This window comes from Pinus tabuliformis, chromosome X (assembly GCF_031772625.1).
Source record: "Pinus tabuliformis cultivar Carrire ecotype Pingquan chromosome X, CPIR1, whole genome shotgun sequence".
NCBI classification, from domain to species: domain Eukaryota; kingdom Viridiplantae; phylum Streptophyta; class Pinopsida; order Pinales; family Pinaceae; genus Pinus; species Pinus tabuliformis.
In genome coordinates, this window is record NC_142308.1 from 929,329,433 (window position 1) to 929,347,539 (window position 18,107).

Below are 18,107 nucleotides of genomic sequence, written 5' to 3' on the forward strand. Positions count from 1 at the left end.
TGTTGTTTTGATGGTTGCATGTCATTGCATGTGTTTCTAAATTGTGATTTCCATTTCACATAATAGTAGAGGAAATTTGTAATCTCTTGTTCTCAGTGCGAATACATCAGTAGTAGAAAATTTATATTATTTTTTACACTCTTAGGGTGTTGTAGGGAAAAAATATATTAGTGATGGGTGGCTAAAAATGTTCCCAACACTCCCAGTTCTACCTGGACCACACTCTTGGCCTTTAGGATTCTCACCCAAAATAAAAGAACATTTGGCCAAGTGTATAGACCCTGCCCTTAACTCAGATTTGATCACCAGGGTCAATGGATTATGGTTGTTGTCTATACACACAACATGGTTCCACTAGGGTGTGGTTTCACCAATGCCCACTAGGTGTTGGATCTGTTAGCATGTCAACAAATTCATGTTCACCCACTTCCTCTTGACCTTGAAAACATATCATATATGGACTAAAAACAAACTTAGGCTAGGTTCATAAAGCAGAACTATAATTGTTGTGCACCCACCCTCCTGTAGTTTCAAGAAGACTTGTGGCCCAATTCCTGATATCTAAATTCTTAGTTTTGACAGAATAACTAGCGTAGGGATTGGTTAAACTAAGTATACCCATAAATTTTGAAATCAACTAACTAAATATGAACACATAATTGTGCATTCACCATGCACATAATAATGAATAACATATTCTAGGCACACTTTAAAATTCATGTGCATACATGAGACCATTCTAATCATGAAGATATAGTGAGAGTCAAAACTCAGACATTCATTTACATTTACAAACACGCAAGATCTTGCACCATTCACAATGTAACAAGATTCATTACAATCCATAAGGAAATACATATATGCAATGTACACTTATCTGTGTGTTTAATGATGACTTAAAAATGAAGGAAGAACTTCAACTATCCACACAATTGTAAGGCAACCACATTGCAATATTTCTTGTAGTTGATTACCTTGAGTTAGATCCAAAGTATGAGGGGATGCATATTAAGGGAAATTCAAAATCGAGGCTTAAACCACATAACCAAGAGAAGGAGTCCACAATTTAGTTATTTATCAACTTCCCTGCAATATTAAGAACCACAGTGACTCACCATGTGAATGAAATAACATAGAAGTTGTCTCTAATCGTATCAGCAGAGATCGAAGGGACAAAGTAGAATTGATGTCCAGGAAATCTTGCCAGAAAAAATTTCGCGTTCTTCAGAGTCGACTACCCCAACAAAACTAAGAGCCAAAAAAATCATTTTCTTTAATATATAAGGTTAATGGTAAGTGAAATAACCACCTCGGTATAGGCACGAGACAATAGTAGCCTACAAGATGGCAGACTAGGACATGCTGTCAGAGTCAATTTTGCAGTTGTTAGATAATATTGTCTTAAATTGATATGTTTTTGTCTTAATTGTTAATTGTCTTAAATGGGTTTTATCTTATGTGACCCTTGTATTAAATATAAAGTTTTGTCTTAAAATATTTTTGTATTAAACAATTTTGTCTTAAAATATTTTTGTCTCAAACAGTTTTTGTCTTAAATTGAAAGTTTTATCTTAAAATGTTCTTGTCTTAAACTCTTTTTGTCTCAAATATAAAATTTTGTCTTAAAATATTTTTGTCTCAACCTGTTTTTGTCTTAAATTTTATATTTAAGAAAATTCAGTTGATATTAAATTTTAATATAAAATAACTAAAATAAAAAGTGATTTTTTAAGACAAAATTTCTTTTGTCTTAAAAGTACCCTTGGTGTAGTAGTGTTAACTGCTATAGCCAACCACAATTGATTGTTTGCATTATTAATTATATTGACTTGTGAAAGGGAAATGGTAAGGAGACTTTTGTCATAATAATTTTAAATCTATAATGTTTTTTGAATCTTCCACTAATATCTATTAGTGAAGATCAACCACTATTATTATGGCTAAATTTAAATTGAAATACATTAAAACATATTATTGTATAACATTGTAGAGATTTATAGTTTTTTTTGTCATTCTATAACTAAACAATAAATTTATAACCAATATGAATTTACTTCAAAGTGTGAATTTGACATAAACATTACACAATTAAATATTAAGAATATTGGAAGCATTTAAGGAATGTGTTATTATAAAAATAGTTTGTAATGTATCTCACATATAACATAATATTGTATAACATGTGGATAGAAGATTAACAAGGTTATGGTTATGTTTTTTTGGCATGGTAATGTATTAATGTGCAAGTTACTAGAGCTACAAAGGAGGTGAATACATGGTCTAGATCCGATGCTCTTTTAAGATCTTACATGTAAATACAAATGCAAGTTTATTTAGTGGTCATGGAGGAACACTTGAATTGTTTAGTTGCTATAGCCAATGCAAATTTATTGTTTGAATTATTTTCAACCATAAAAGGAAAATGAAAAGGATATATTTTGCAATTTTTAAATTTACAATGTTAGATGAATCATCCACTGATATGTATTGGTGAAAATCAACCATTAATATTGTGGCTAAATTATTATTTTTTGTCATTTTATAAGTAAACAACAAATTTCTAACCAACATGAATTTACTTAAAATTGTGAATTAGATATAAATATTAGACAATTAAATATTAAGAATATCGCAAATATTTAAACAATATGTTATCATAAAAATAATTTGTAATGCATCTTATATAGAACAATTAAAAATTGGAATATAATATATCATAAACACAACAATTACATTAAAATGATACAATATGATACTAAAGGAAGATAAAATGAAAGTATTATTAAGTAGAGAGAATAGGTAAGGGAGTGAAAGGGGGGAATACTCTTATCATTATGAGGAGGTAATTTTAGCTGAGGAGGAGGAGGAGGTGGAGGAGGTTTGAAGAACTTGGGTTTTGCTGGTAATTTGGGTAAGGGTTTAGGTTTCAAGAACTTGAGCTTTGGTGGTAATTTGGGTAAGGGTTTAGGTTTCAAGAACATGAGTTTCGGTGGTAGTTTTGGTAAGGGTTTGGGTTTGAAGAACTTAAACATTGGTGATAGTTTAAATAAGAGTTTGAATGAATTTGGGCTTTGGTGGTAATTTGGGTAAGGATTTTGATTTCAAGAATTTGAGTTTGGGTAACCCTTTATGCTTCAATATGGGAGGAGGCTTGAGCAGAGGTTTTGGTTTGAAAAACATAGGTTTAAGAAATAGTTTAGATTTCAGGATAAGAGGAATAGGTGGAAGTTTGAATAATGGTTTATGATTGAAAAAGCTGGACTTCTGAAATGGTTTGGGTTTAAGGAAAATGGGCTTGGGGGATGGCTTAGGGTTAGAGATAGAAGGTAAGGGAAGAATTTTGGGTAAAGATTTCTTTTTGAACAATTGAAAGTGAAGTGGTTGTCTGGTTGAATGGAGTTGGTAAGGGTTGAAAACTCTGGTGCCCCATGGAATTTGGGAAAATTTATGAACAACTGGAAATTGGGTTTGAGAGGATGGATTTTGAAAAACTTTTGATCCATTATCGTCTCTGCATAGTTGCACATCAATGGAGCTGAGAGGCCCAACTTCTTTATAGTGGAGGGAGCAGAAGTTTTTGCCGAAGAGCAGAGCTTGTTATTTGGCATCACTACCTCCGCTGAACACAGGTCTCCCAATTTCACTTTGTCCAGGCCGTGGATGACGAAGGATCCGTCAGCATTCACGCTTCCTGTTCCATTGGCAGACGGATCATTGCCCCTGTGGCACTTCATCGCCACATGTGCATCTGTTCCTCACATCACATAACATGAAAATGGCAAAAGAATTATCGCAAGCATATATCAACTGAAAAGATCGAAGAGTTATAATAATTATTTGGTGAGTTCGCAAACCTGAAAATGCAAGGTGCTGTTCCGAGCAGTCGTTGCAGTCGAAGATTACGCTACCATTTACTGAGTTGGATTTACTGGAATTGTCACTGCCATTGCAGGGTTCTGCAAGGCTAAGCACAATGAGGATGAACGCCACCAGACTTGCTCGAACAGGTGCTGCTGGCCACATCTTGAAGTTCCCCATTTCTGACGGCATGCAATGTCGATGCTCTCTGCATGCATGTGATTGCAAAACCTATGGTCTTTGATGGATATATACCTCCATCTCCATTGGGTGCTGAGAATTTAATCTCCAAAAAGCTTCAGTGTTGAGAATCAAGAGTGGTCTTGAAAATAAAATTGGAAGGGTGTAGATACATGCTGCCTTCATCACTGCCTACTACAACGACCAGCGTAATGAAATAAAGTGGAAATGGTCCATCGTAATGAAATAACGTTGAACAATATGTCGCCATTCTCTTTCGGCGCTGGAGTTGGCCATCGTTTATTAATCAGGTAAACTAAATTTTCAATGTGAACAGCCATAATAACGGGTCGTGACCGACGGCCATGAGTTTGCGTGCTTGACAACAGCGTTTCACATGTAATGTTTGCTTCCATCTTCAAATATACAGTTTGGTGGTTTTACCTCTTACTGAATTTGTACGTGCAGTTTTATATACATTTTTAATTGTTCAAATTGTTTAAACCACATAACGTTTTTTAATATAATATTTTTATTATAAATTATTATGTAATAGGTCTTTTTTTTGCTTTCTCACACACATCTATATATCATTTCACATATACATATTTATCTGAATTGTATTCATCAATTTCCAAATTATTATTATTAGTGTTTTTTTAAGTATAATTTTATTAATCATTTGCTAAAATACAAGGCAAAGTTCTTGATGGGAGCATCTTAAGGCTGATTCAAGTATATTAAGAAAATAAGAGGACAATGTGACCACGGTAGATATGATACATTTCTCTTTTCCTTTCTTTTTTCCAAAAGTGGATCGAAGTTGAGGTGTTGGAAGAGGTTCTTGTGTTAGCCATTAGGGCTATACTCTCTCGAGGGTTGACTTCTATAAAGAAACCTGTTTCTTTGTAGCTATCTAAATTGTGAGACTCATGAGGATGTTTTTGTCCTCCTTGGAGATGATATAAGGATAATCCATGTTCTGTGGGTTTGCCTCTAGAGAGGGAACTACCTCTCACTGAGCTTTAGGTTTCCAGATGATCTTGGTTATGGGTTGACTCGAAGCGTGAGAATGCTTATCTTCCTCCTCAAGGGAGATGGTCTCGGTGACATTTGGAGGAGAGAGAGGTAGATGAAGACTTATGGATCTGTGTGCTTGTAGAAGGCCCTTCTTGGGTTGACTCATTGGTCGGTCGCTTGGGGCTGCGAGACTAGAATTTCTAGAGAAGTAGGTCTCTGATTGGAAGATTGAGAAACTTACCAACCTTTCTAGGTTTGACTCTTTTGTGGCCTCGAGGGGGAAGGATAAGGGTAGTTGTGTTGAAGATGTCTAGCCTCTTGGCAAGATGTGCATCTAAAGGATGTGATTCCATAGTTTAGAGGTTGCATGAGGGAGTCCTCTAGCCAATCTATGCAGATTTTGTCTCGAAGGCCATCACTGAAATCCGTTTCTACATAAATTCTTACAAATGTGTAGATGTTCTTTGTCAATCTTGATGAAATTCCCAAGAGTGTTGCATATCTCCTCTAGGCTGAGGGTTGAAGACAATAATAGGCAGTTTGGACAGCCTAACCCAAATGTGAATCTTCATGCCTCCATGTCTAGAGGGTTGAATTCATGAAACCAAGGTTCTAAAGAGAGGCATGAATGCCCCCATAACCAAGGTCTTTGTTCAAGAGCCTTTAGATGGTCTTCTCGGTTTTTGAAGAAAACAACAAAATATCCCTTAGAACAGAGGTGGAGAGAGTGATATGTTGGTCAGGTTTTTTTCAACCTATCTCTCAAGGCTGGAGCTCGAGGCCAAAACCCATTAAACTCATAGATTATTGCATTTTTTGCATAAATAAAGGCATGCGTAATAGAGACATCTTCAGTTACCTTAATAGATGGAATTTCCTCTGAATGTTCAATGATGAAGGATGGGCCTAAGATGGTTTTAGGAGCATATTTGAAACCACCATCCTTCATTGCTTCACTGAAGGATTCCTTTTGTGATGGGTGTTCAAGCCCAGAGTTGGAACTTTTGCTTGAGTTGAAGCTTGGGAGGTTTGTGATTATGAAGGGGTTTGGCCTCAGGCACTCCCCAAGAGACCAAAGGAAACTAGGACTAAAGCGTCCTTTCCTATGCTTAAAGGATGCATAGAAGAGTCAATTTGTAACCTCATACCATACACAATCTTAAACTGAGAAAAGGGTAGAACTCTTGCTTTCAAAATTCAAAGTTTAATATTTGCAATCATTGAGTTATTGTTCATTGTGAGACAAAGAGGGGTTCCATCGAGAGGTTTCACAAAGAGGTAGAAAACGTCACATTCGTTGTTGAATTTAGGGCTTGAGATCAGGGCGCCTATATTAATATATTCCGACACATAGGAAATAATTAAGTATAACTTGGTCTAGTGTAGAGTTAGGTAATATGTGTTTCTTTAGTATGTACTTTTTGTAACTTACAATTCGATGGTCACGATATGTTCTAGACATGAAGTGATTCGACGGTTCATTCTCTCCTCGATATTACCGACACTTGATCTATGGCTTAACACCCGATTTGTCCATGATCTCTATTTAAAGAGCATGGAGAGTCATTTGTTAGGGGACCGTTCATGAGAGGAGCCTATGTAAATTTTCTTTCTTTTACATTAATAAATTGCCTGAAGTGGCTGCGTTGGCTCACGGCATGGAATGTTTCCCTCTTTGAGAGTTTTAACCACGTCAAGAATACTCGTGTACTGATCTGTGATCTATTTTTGATCAGTGTCCTTTGGTGTTCTATCTAAGGAACTTACCCTATAAATTTTGATATGGTGTCAGAGCTATTCGAGGACCGCATCCGTTGGTGATCCAAATCCAAAGCCGACACAACTACATCTGATTGTTGTTTCCAAGATCTACTGTTTTTGACCACTTTCAGGCTGAGAGGACTGCTATATTGTGTTAGAAGCATCCATTCCAGTGAGGAACTCCATTTGTTTCACGCGAAAACATTTCTGGCAGCCATAGCTATGACATTTTTAAGATCTGGAGGTATACAGTCTTTATTTGCAGTTATAGTTATTTATCTATGTTTATTTCGGTTTATAGTCCTCTATAATTTTTTCATTATTATTTCTGAATCTATACCTTTCATTTCTGCGTATGATTTTTCCCCGCGAGTGTGTGCGATCTGGGAAAACCAAAAATGGAAAGAAATGATTTTTCTCATGCATATGCTATTTTCCAGCGTGCCTTAGTGTGATCTCGGAAAATCTGAAACATTGAGAAAAACATCTAGTTTCCAGCCAAACCTAACTTTAAGTTGTAAGACTTGGTTACTTTTGGTTGTTCGTTTGGTTTATGCGGTTGTTTTCTTGTTTTGTAGGCAAAAAGGGGGTTTTCAAGTAAGCACACACCCTAAAGCTTCAGTGAAAAATAAATAAATAAATAAAACCCTTCCTCTTTTCCAAAAATTACTAACCTTTTAAACTAGCTCACAAGGTCTAATGTTGCTTTATGATAATAAAGGTCTTGGGTTCAAGTCTTTCTTTTTGTTGAGTTATTTTTTCAAAAAACACATGTAACTTATGTTTTAACGTTACTTTATGTAAAATTATTCTCACTCATTATAAAAATTGATTCACTTATAATTCTAAAGTCACTTTATCTTTTATTAAAGTTACAATTTCGTAGATAGTTCATAAAGTACTATTGTAAAAGTGACTTTCACTTATTTATAAAAGTGAGTTACATAAAAATTTATTTTTTTTAAAAGTGAGCTAATTAGATTAAGTTTGGAGGGGCCGAGGGAATTATTTTTTAAATATAACATTATCATCCCCTTCCAAACATTCACATCATTCATTGGCATCTTCAAAAACTTTTCTTCAAACAGACATAACTTCTTCATTCGGAAGCCGTTTTCAGAACTGTTCTTTTCTAATCGACCTAATTTTTCGAGATCTTTCCATTTGAACACTTATTTTCAGCATATGCAGGTTGAGTTTCTTTTAAAATGGAAATTCCATGCCTAGTTATTTTGATAGCACCGACTACTTCCAATGGCTATCCTACATTGTGGATTTACTTAGAAGTAAGGGTCTTTATAGAATAGTCTTAGGCCAAGAGTCTAAACCTCAAGATGAAGATAAGCAAGCCAAATGAAAAAATATGGAAGATCAAGCACGTGGGTTGATAGGGATGTCTATTTCTCCAGACCTTAAATTCCATATCGCAAAAATTGATACCCCTGATGAAGCAATGAAGAAGCTCAATAAATTTTGGAATTAAAAATGAGATTAGAGCCCATCAAGTTGAAAATGAGTTACTTACATTGGACTCCAATAATTTTTCTTCCATTGAAGATTTTTTGTCCAATTTCAAGACTCTTAGAATTCTCTTGGAAGGTGTTAAGGTTAAGAAAGAAGATGGCAACCTTATCTATTCCATTCTTACTAAGTTAGGACCACCCCACTCTGTGTTTGTTTCCACCTTCCATTCTACTAGAGAAGCCTTTATTTCTCAAGGACAAGACTACAAGTCCCCCTCTTTTGATGCCTTTTGTGATTATTTAATAAGAGAACAAGAAAAAATCTTACATCTTGGTCTTATTAATACTGAAAACCCTTCTAAGAAAGCCTTGGCATCCCAACAACAACCAAGTTCAAAGAATCCTAAGAGGAAGCATCCTAAAAAGAATGGTCCTAAACCAAACAAGGGTCCTAAGGAATTTCAATCTCACAATGAAAAATCAACTCAAAAAAATGATAAGGCAACTAAAAAAAAGGGAAGAAGACTAATAAGCATTGCAACTTTTGTAATCATGATGACCACTTAGAATCCAAATGCTTGAAGAATATGGAAGCCTTGGAAGCAACAATGAAGAAGCATAACATCCATTTGCAGCACTCTTCAACTTCAACTTCAACTTCATCTTTAGGAATAACACTTTATGCATGTGGTTGTCAAGCATCTCGGTTTGCTAATGCAATAAATGTATCTTCTTCTCCTCATTCTCACGAGTGGCTCATTGATTCTAGAGATTCTTATCACATGTACAAAAGCAAAGCCATGTTTTCTTCTTTAAATGATTGTAACACCAAAAATATATATGTTTGTGATGATAGATCTCTTAGTGTTGTAGGGACTCGACCTATTCATCTAGACAATGGTCAATTTAATGATGTATTATGTGTTCCTACCTTATCCTACAACCTTATATCTGTATATCAGATAACTCATTCACGTGAACGTAAAACCATTGATTTTTCACCTCATGGTGTTGTAATTAATGACCAAAGAGATCTTAGACATATTTTAGCTACTGGCATTGCTGATGATTCTATAAGGTTGTATAAGTTTAACAACTTTGAGTCATCAACTCTTCCCTCAGTATTTGTTTCTCATAATGTTGAAGTGAGAAAACTTTGGCATGAACAATTTGGCCACTTAAACTATCGCTCCCTTCAAAATCTATGTCAAGAAAATATGGTGAGATGTCTTCCTACGGTATCTTGTAAAGATGGTGTTTGTTCCAGATGTGTACTCAGAAAACATCATCGGGATAGTTTTGAAAAACGCGCATCTTAGAACACCTCAACCCCTTTACAACTTGTGCATAGTGATTTATGTGGTCCACTTATAGTTGTTTCATTCTTTGCCTACAAGTACTTCTTAACTTTGATTGATGATTTCTCTATACGCACTTAGGTATACTTCTTCAAACTCAAGAGTGAAGTCTTTAACATGTTCTTGGCCTTTAAGGCCTTTGTTGAGAAATAATATGGACATCAAATTCTTAAGCTAAGATCTGACAACGAAGGAGAATATGTAACACCCCTCCCTTATGTGTAAAATTTTGAAAACCTAAGCGTAGAAAAGCTAGGTCTGATGTGTAATATGAAAACTAAATACTTTATGAAATAAATAAATTAATTAATCACTTGGAAAAGTGAGACGCCACGAGATGAAATTCTTGCCAAGTTCCATTGGTGAATGGGAAAGGATAATTCTTTCATGATAAAGCTTCTAGATGCAATTCTAGATAGGTTGGATGGATTGGAGATAAATATCCATGGAGAAAAACATAAAAGCTTTATGGGAGAGAAAGGAAAGTTTTTTTGAGGAAAAGTCTTGTGGTAGAGAAAGGTGAGCTTTTGTGAGAAAAGGCTAGGAAACTGAATAAAAATATCCATAAAAGCGGGATGTCGCTAATAGAAACCATATCATGAAAGAAGGTATTAAATACCCATTGCAAAGATCAACAGGGCAGTTGATCCATGGGAAGAACTCTCAGCTCTAGGGTGAACTGGTGGAAGACAGTTCTAGGTTGGTGGAGGTGCTCGGTTTTTTCCAAGTGACATCCTTTTAGAGAATCTAGTCGCCGGGGATGTTTGTATGTTGACTCTTACTCTCTATATTGTCAATTCTGAAGCATATAAGAGAAATTGCTTAGATTGTCCTTACATATAAATTTACTAAATAATGTACATATAACTTCTATGAATAAGTAGATTTGCCTATGTTAGCTGTGGGCATGAGTTGAGTATATATGAGCGTCTGTGACATTCATTGCATAAAAATTCAATCCTAGTTAAGGTTATTAAAGAAACATAATATGTGGATCTTATGCAGTAACTGTGGTTAACGCTCAATTATATAAACTATGGTGCAGGTTATTTATGCTATGAATTATGCATCCAATGCTGCTCTTTTAACTAATTGTGCATAATTCCTAAGATACACATGTTAACATTACATGCAATTGTGGTAGTAGGATTATTGATTTTGGTTTGAAATGGTAGAGCCTATGGTTCAGGTTATGTAATCTATGCATCATGCACCATGAGATAAATTTCATCCAGTGAGGCTCGTTTTAGCTATTTATTTGTATTGCATAAGATATTAGATGTCAGTGGTAATTTTGACTAGTATAATAGGAATATGAACATGCTATATGGTAAAGCTAGTCACAGTATATTGATGACATTATCTTCATTAATGTTGTCATGAATCTACAAAGGAGGGAAACTAGAATGAGGGATCTTGAATGATCATGACTGATTCTTCCTCTGTGATTTGATGTATGCATGGGTAGAGTGGCCTATGCTAACTTTGTTATGAAATGATTATATTTGAATGCAGGTGACAACTATTACATCTAAATTTAATCCAAGTTAAAAATAGTGCATAAACACAGCCTGTGGTTTTTCATACTGTGTCCAGAAGGTATTTTCCATAATATGTGGTCGCTAATATGGTGCCAAAGAGGTATGTTACATAATATGTTAACAACAAATTCATCAACTTTTGCACTGAGCATGGAATTAAATTGCCTGAAGTGGCCACTTTTTCTTAGGTCGTGGACTATTTCCCTCTTTGAGGGTTTTAACCACATCAAGAATATTGGTGTACTAATCTTTGATATGCTTTGTGAGTGGTGTCCTTTGGTGTTCTATCTAAGGAACTTACCCTGTAAATTCCTACATACTGTTCCATATACTCCACAGCAAAATGGTGTAGCTGAAAGCAAGAATCGCATCTTAAAGGAAATGGCTAATTGTATGCTTCAATCTAAAGGACTTAGTCTTAATTTTTTGGAAGAAATAATTAACTATGCAAATACATAGTAAATCACACTCCTACTAAGGTTTTAAAGAGTATCACTCTAGAAGAAGCATGGAGCTCAATTAAACTAGATGTAAGTCACTTTCGTGTTTTTGGAAGTGAAGCATGGACCCATATTCCATATGAGACACATAAAGCCTTATAACATAAGAGTGAAAAATGTATTTTTGTTGGATATTTTGAATATGTCAAAGGATATAGACTTCTTAAAGCTAAATCCAAAAATGTTATCATTAGAAGATATGTAATGTTTGCTAAAAATATATTGGTCTACAATCCTAGTGTGGAAGATGTGCCACCTCTCTCTATCCCTTCTACTTCTAAAAATATTCCTTCTTTAGATTACGATAGTCCTCTGCCACCTTCTCGGGATCCTCCTTCAGCTCCTTAGCTTCCAAAATGGGTTTGCGCTACTCGGGATGCAACAGGTGCTCTTGCAGGTGATCCTACAGATCAACGTCATACACGTTCTCAGTTTGATAGAGGCTCTTCTTTACTGGCTCAAGCTTCAACAAATTATGATCTTGCCACCTTTGCAGAAGCTTCAGGCCATCCAGATTGGGATGCATCTATGAATCAAGAATATCCTTCATTATTGGCAAATGATACATCGGACCTTGTTCCTCTTCCAAAGGGATGAAAACTTGTTAGATGCATATGGGTGTATAGAACCAAGTTTGGAACAGATGGAAAATTTGATAAACATAAAGCTAGTCTTATTGTTAAGGGTTTTTCACAAGTTGAAGGCATTGACTATACTGAAACCTTCTCCCCTATTGCCAAAATGAACTATATCCGCCTTGTTCTTTCCCTTGTTGCCTCTTTCAAATGGGAAGTCCATCATATGGATGTTAAATCCACCTTCTTGCATGGGTACTTGCATGAAGAAAACTATATGGAACAACCTCCTCTCTTTATACAAACATACTCCAGCCTTGGATGTTGGCTTGAGAAATCCCTTTATGGTCTCAAGCAAGCTCCTTGGGCTTGGTATGCAAAAATGGATAGCTTTCTTTTAGACACTGGCTTTTCTAGGTGCCATTCTGACAATACTGTCTAGACAATGAAAGTGGGTAAGTCCCTTATCATTCTTTTTCTTTATGTTGATGATATTATCCCTACTGGTAGTGGTCCAACCCTTATAAACCATGTCAAGTCCAACCTTAAAAATAAGTTTGAAATGACAGATTTAGGACACTTCCATTATTTTCTTGGTCTTGAATTATTGCAATCCAAAGAAGTTATTTCCCTTTCCAAGACCAAGTATGCTTGTGATCTTCTACGCCACTTTCACATGGAAGACTGAAAGCCAGCTACTTCTCCCTTCTAGTTTGGAGTCAAAATTTCAGTGACTTGTACTTCCCTTGAAGTTGATGCTACCTTATACCATCAGCTTGTTGGAAAACGTTTGTATCTCACCCATACCTGTCTTGTCCTTTCCTTTGTTGTTGGCCTTGTTTCTCGATTTATGAAAAACCCACATGAAAGTCATTGGAAATTAGCTAAAAGAATACTTTGTTATGTTCGAGGTACGGATCAGTTTGGGATTCATTACACTGCAAAAGCATCTCCTCTATTGGTTGGTTTCACTAATTCTGATTGGGCTGGTGACCATGATGATCAGAACTGTACTGCAGGTTATGTCTTCACACTTGCTTCTGGACCTATTCCATGGGCTTGCAAGAAACAAAGTGTCATTTCTCTTTCTTCCATAGAAGCAGAGTATCATGGCACCGTTGAAGCTAATAAGGAAGCTTTGTTGCTTCGTCAAATCCTATGAGAGTTTGGTTTTCAATAGCAACATCCAACTACACTTTGATGTGATAATCAAAGTGTCATTCAACTGTGCAAAGATCTAGTGCAACAAAAACGCAACAAACACATTGAACTACACATGCAATTCATGAGAAAGCTCATTCATAACCATGTTATTGAAGTGCAATATTGTTCAACCGATGATCAAGCTGCAGACATCTTTACAAAGGCTGTCACAAAGGCAAAGTTTACTAAACTTCGATTTATGGTTGGAGTTCAGGAAATTGTCACTAAGGGGGATAGGCTCTAATGCCTCATTCCTTCTCCTATTGTGTCATGTTTGTACATCCTTCAATCTTATCCCAAGTTGTTCTTAAGGGGGGAGGTTAGGATATTCTTCCACATAGGAAATTATTAAGTATAACTCAGTCTAGTGTATAGTTAGGTAAAGTGTGTTTCTTTAGTATGTACTTTTTGTAACTTACAATTCGACGGTCACGATATGTTCTAGACATGAAGTGATCTGATGGTTCATTCTCTTCTTGGTATTACCGACACTTGATCTGTGGCTTAACACCCGATTGGTCCATGATCTCTATTTAAAGAGCATGGAGGGTAATTTTTTAGGGGACCATTCATGAGAGAATCTTACGTAATTTTTCTTTCTTTTACATTAATAAATTGTGTGAAGTGGTCGTGTTGGCTTAGGCCATGGATTTTTTCCCTCTTTGAGGGTTTTAACCACGTCAATAATATTGGTGTATTGATCTATGATCTATTTGTGAGTAGTGTCCTTTGGTGTTCTATCTAAGGAACTTACCCTGTAAATTCCTATAGCCTAGAGTCAAGAGATGATAGTTAACAAAGGCTTGAGGTGGTTACGAAGGAGCCACAAGGCTTATTTCAAGAGCAAGAGGGTAGTAGCTAGGGTTTTCCTATTCTACATTGTTCTAAGTGTTATTTCTCTTTCTTTTTAAATAAAATCAATGCTATGTATATCACATTAAAAAATTCAATCATAGAAATTATAAAACATGATGAACCTCAGTAGGTTTGAAACATGTCGATCATAAAACAACAATGTGATTTATCCAGAATTTTTTTTCTTTGAATCATGAATCATAGAAGCCTTCATTCATAGGTTATAAAACATGTCAAAAATATCAAATATATATGTAGCTATATCTATTATTAAGATTTTAATAAAATTAGAAATAAAAACAATTCTATATATAGAAATGTGATAAATCCATCTCAACTCCCTATTTAACAAACCCTATTAAAAAAAATCAAATATCTTAGATGCAAATAAATTTACATCTTAAGAGATTTAATTCATTTTATTAAGAATTTACATCTTAAGAGATTTAATTCATTTTAACTCTTAATAAGTAAAAAATTAATAAAAATATATACTAATAAATATTATAATTTAAATTACAAATAAACATTATCCAAATTACAACATTACTCCTATTAAAAAAATTCAAAAGCCTGTAGAAACCCTATACCTTTCGTTTAAATGTCATCGATATTACAACTTTCTATACATCTCCTCCATAGTATATGGAAACACTTGCATTATTAATGTTATAGCATCTTACAACATCCCTCTATACTAAACTATAGGAGCCTTTTGATTTTAAGCCCAAACACTCTTCAAATTATACTTTTTTTTTAAATAAAAACAGTTATAAAATTTTATATATTTTTAAATTTATTTTTTTTAAATATGTATTTTCGTTAAAATATATATATATATAAAATAAAATAAAATAAGACATTTTAAAATTAATGTGTATTTTCTTTAAACTTGTATATATAATATAAAATAAGACATTTTAAAAGATAAATGTATAGCTTGTTAATTACATATAATTTAATTAAAATGAGTTAATTTATCAAAATAACTTATTCGCCCATTTTTATTTTTATTTAGCTAATTATCTAAAGATCTCATTATTAACTCAGAGGATAAAAGGAAGAATTTGTTTATTATTAACTAAAATGATCCTGTTTATAAGAAAAATAGATAAATGCAATTATTTTTCCTTATTTATTGAAACAAAGTTAAAAAGAAAAAATTGTTTAGTATCTATACATTTCCATAGAAACAAATTTGTTTGATGTGATTATTAAGAATAAGTGTAATGTTGTTATTATTATTATTGTGTATTTATATTTTAAGAATATTTGATTTTTATTTGAAGGAAGTTTGAGAATAATGGATTTATTAAATGATAAAGTTAAAAATCAAATTATCAAATAAATAGCCATATATATTGGAAATTAGCAATTTTTATATCATTACAAATTAGAATTATAGATAATGTTTTGTTATTAGTTTAAATAGATGATATTCAAAATTTGTAAGGGTTCATAGATTGGGTTAATGTGGTCTTTATAGTTTCAGTAGTTAAGATAACCTTAGTTTGGTTAGTGACGGGTTTATTGTTGGTGGTATTTTTTATTTAGCTAATTATCTAAAGATCTCATTATTAACTCAGAGGATAAAAGGAAGAATTTGTTTATTATTAACTAAAATTATCCTGTTTATAAGAAAAATAGATAAATGCAATTATTTTTCCTTATTTATTGAAACAAAGTTAAAAAGAAAAAATTGTTTAGTATCTATACATTTCCATAGAAACAAATTTGTTTGATGTGATTATTAAGAATAAGTGTAATGTTGTTATTATTATTATTGTGTATTTATATTTTAATGATATTTGATTTTTATTTGAAGGAAGTTTGAGAATAATGGATTTATTAAATGATAAAGTTAAAAATCAAATTATCAAATAAATAGCCATATATATTGGAAATTAGCAATTTTTATATCATTACAAATTAGAATTATAGATAATGTTTTGCTATTAGTTTAAATAGATGATATTCAAAATTTGTAAGGGTTCATACATTGGGTTAATGTGGTCTTTATAGTTTCAGTAGTTAAGATAACCTTAGTTTGGTTAGTGACGGGTTTATTGTTGGTGGTATTGGATGTCATGAAGCGTATTTAAATGTTTGAGGAATTCCAATGTATGATATTTCATGTGGCTTGGTAGCTAAATAATAGATACCAATTAGGTGTTTGTTGCGACTTTCAAGTGCTTCCAAGGTAGATCTCTAAGTAGTTATTGGTTCAATTGAGATGCATTTCTTTGCTAAGGATTTAATTATCTTAAGTTTGTGATAAACAATGTTTGAACATAATATCTATGCTGGTGATTCTCATGTGACACATAATGATGATTAGTTCTAAGATTGAAATTTAGTAATTTAATGGGAAATTCTTTGATCTATGGAATCTCAAAATAATAAGTTAGTTATTGTTTATGAATATTAAAATCTTAGATGAAATTAAGTGAATTAATTTATTATGTTTGTTTCCATATTCATGAGATAGTCTAATTATAGCTATTGGAAGTAATGTAATTGCATTAATGTTTGATGACATTGTTTTATCCATGTTATCAAAACAAATAAAATGGAAAACCATGGATATTCACAGTATGGATGACGTATCTATATGAGGATGTTCCCTATATAGAAATAAAAATAACTCGTAGACTTGGAGATCTAAATCTTTAGAAAAATCATTAAGGAAGTGCTAGAAATGTAGTAAAGTTAGTGATTAGGAGAAGGATTATAGATCCAAAAGTGTTGATAAAAGGGAGGAAGGGATCTAATGATGTTAATTCCATATAAGGCAAAGCCTCCTCAGAGAAAAGAGGGAATGTGTACTAGGCTTTTTTAAACAAACATGAAGGTCATGAATCATGGTTAATCTACTTAGGTGCTTCCTTTTATATGAATCCCCATATGGAATGGATATTCAAAGATAAAAGGTATGATAGAAATTACGTTTTCCTATGAGATGACTCAATAGACACAATCATAGGACAAGGGAAAATCAAGTTGCTACTTAAGGTTGGAAGGATTAGAACACTCCATATGGTTGTAGACATTCCATAGTCAACCAGAAACTTGATATTTGTAAGGAAGTTGAGTGATGTAGTGGTATATACTATGTTTAGAAGGGAATCCTACAAGATAGTTTGAGGAGAAATGGAAGAAGAAAGAACCCCTATTGTATTTATAGAAAAGAAAACGTTATGACATCAAAGACTTGGACATATTTGGGAGAGTGACTTATGTTTGATTACACTCTAGGTCTTGAGTTTTGTGAATATTGTGCATGCAAAAAACATAATGCCTAAAATTACCATCAAATGCTATAAGAGTAAAGGGAATTTTAGAGTTAGTTCACAAGCCATAAACAAGTGCCATGATAAGCCATATCCAAGCCCTATGTCAACACTAAAACTCCTTATTAATCCCTATATACTGAGTTATATGGTCATGTTAGAAATAACTTTTCGCTATACCATTTCATTATAATTATATATTTTTTCTCATTCACACACAAGCATAGAAGCAACCTAGTCTTAGGGTGCGTTCATTATAAAAGGAGGTTTCCCCTTTAAAGTGGACTGTAATTATTAGTTTCTCATCATTTCTAACGTGCATACTTCATAAAATTTGGTATTAAAGCATATGAACCTTGAACTTTGTCGCTTCAAAATAGTTTTGACTTTTTCACTATAACAATTTTCTAGGAAGTTTTGGATGGTGAAGTTTTGAGGATAACAAGAAGAGGTCTCAAGGAATATCTCGTAAAACTATTAGATTTAGTTTTTCTATAATTTTA

General features: G+C 33.5%; 1 protein-coding gene across 1 annotated transcript; it reads right to left on the reverse strand.

Annotated features, from left to right (window-relative positions):
* Window positions 1–2,839: 2,839 nt before the first annotated feature.
* LOC149142732 (uncharacterized) lies at window positions 2,840–4,175 on the reverse strand. Its single transcript, XM_089451847.1, has 2 exons — window positions 3,855–4,175; window positions 2,840–3,748 (listed from the first exon to the last, which is right to left on the reverse strand). Exons 1-2 carry the CDS (start codon window positions 4,048–4,050, stop codon window positions 3,204–3,206), a joined length of 741 nt encoding a protein of 246 aa, XP_089307973.1. The 5' UTR covers window positions 4,051–4,175; the 3' UTR covers window positions 2,840–3,203.
* Window positions 4,176–18,107: the final 13,932 nt, after the last annotated feature.

Bases quoted from the DNA above. Each gene is read 5' to 3' on its own strand.
- LOC149142732 (XM_089451847.1), bottom strand. From the start codon at position 4,050: ATGCCGTCAGAAATGGGGAACTTCAAGATGTGGCCAGCAGCACCTGTT. The intron at 3,749-3,854 runs GTTTGCGAACTC...TGTGAGGAACAG, and splicing joins ACAGCACCTTGCATTTTCAG to ATGCACATGTGGCGATGAAG.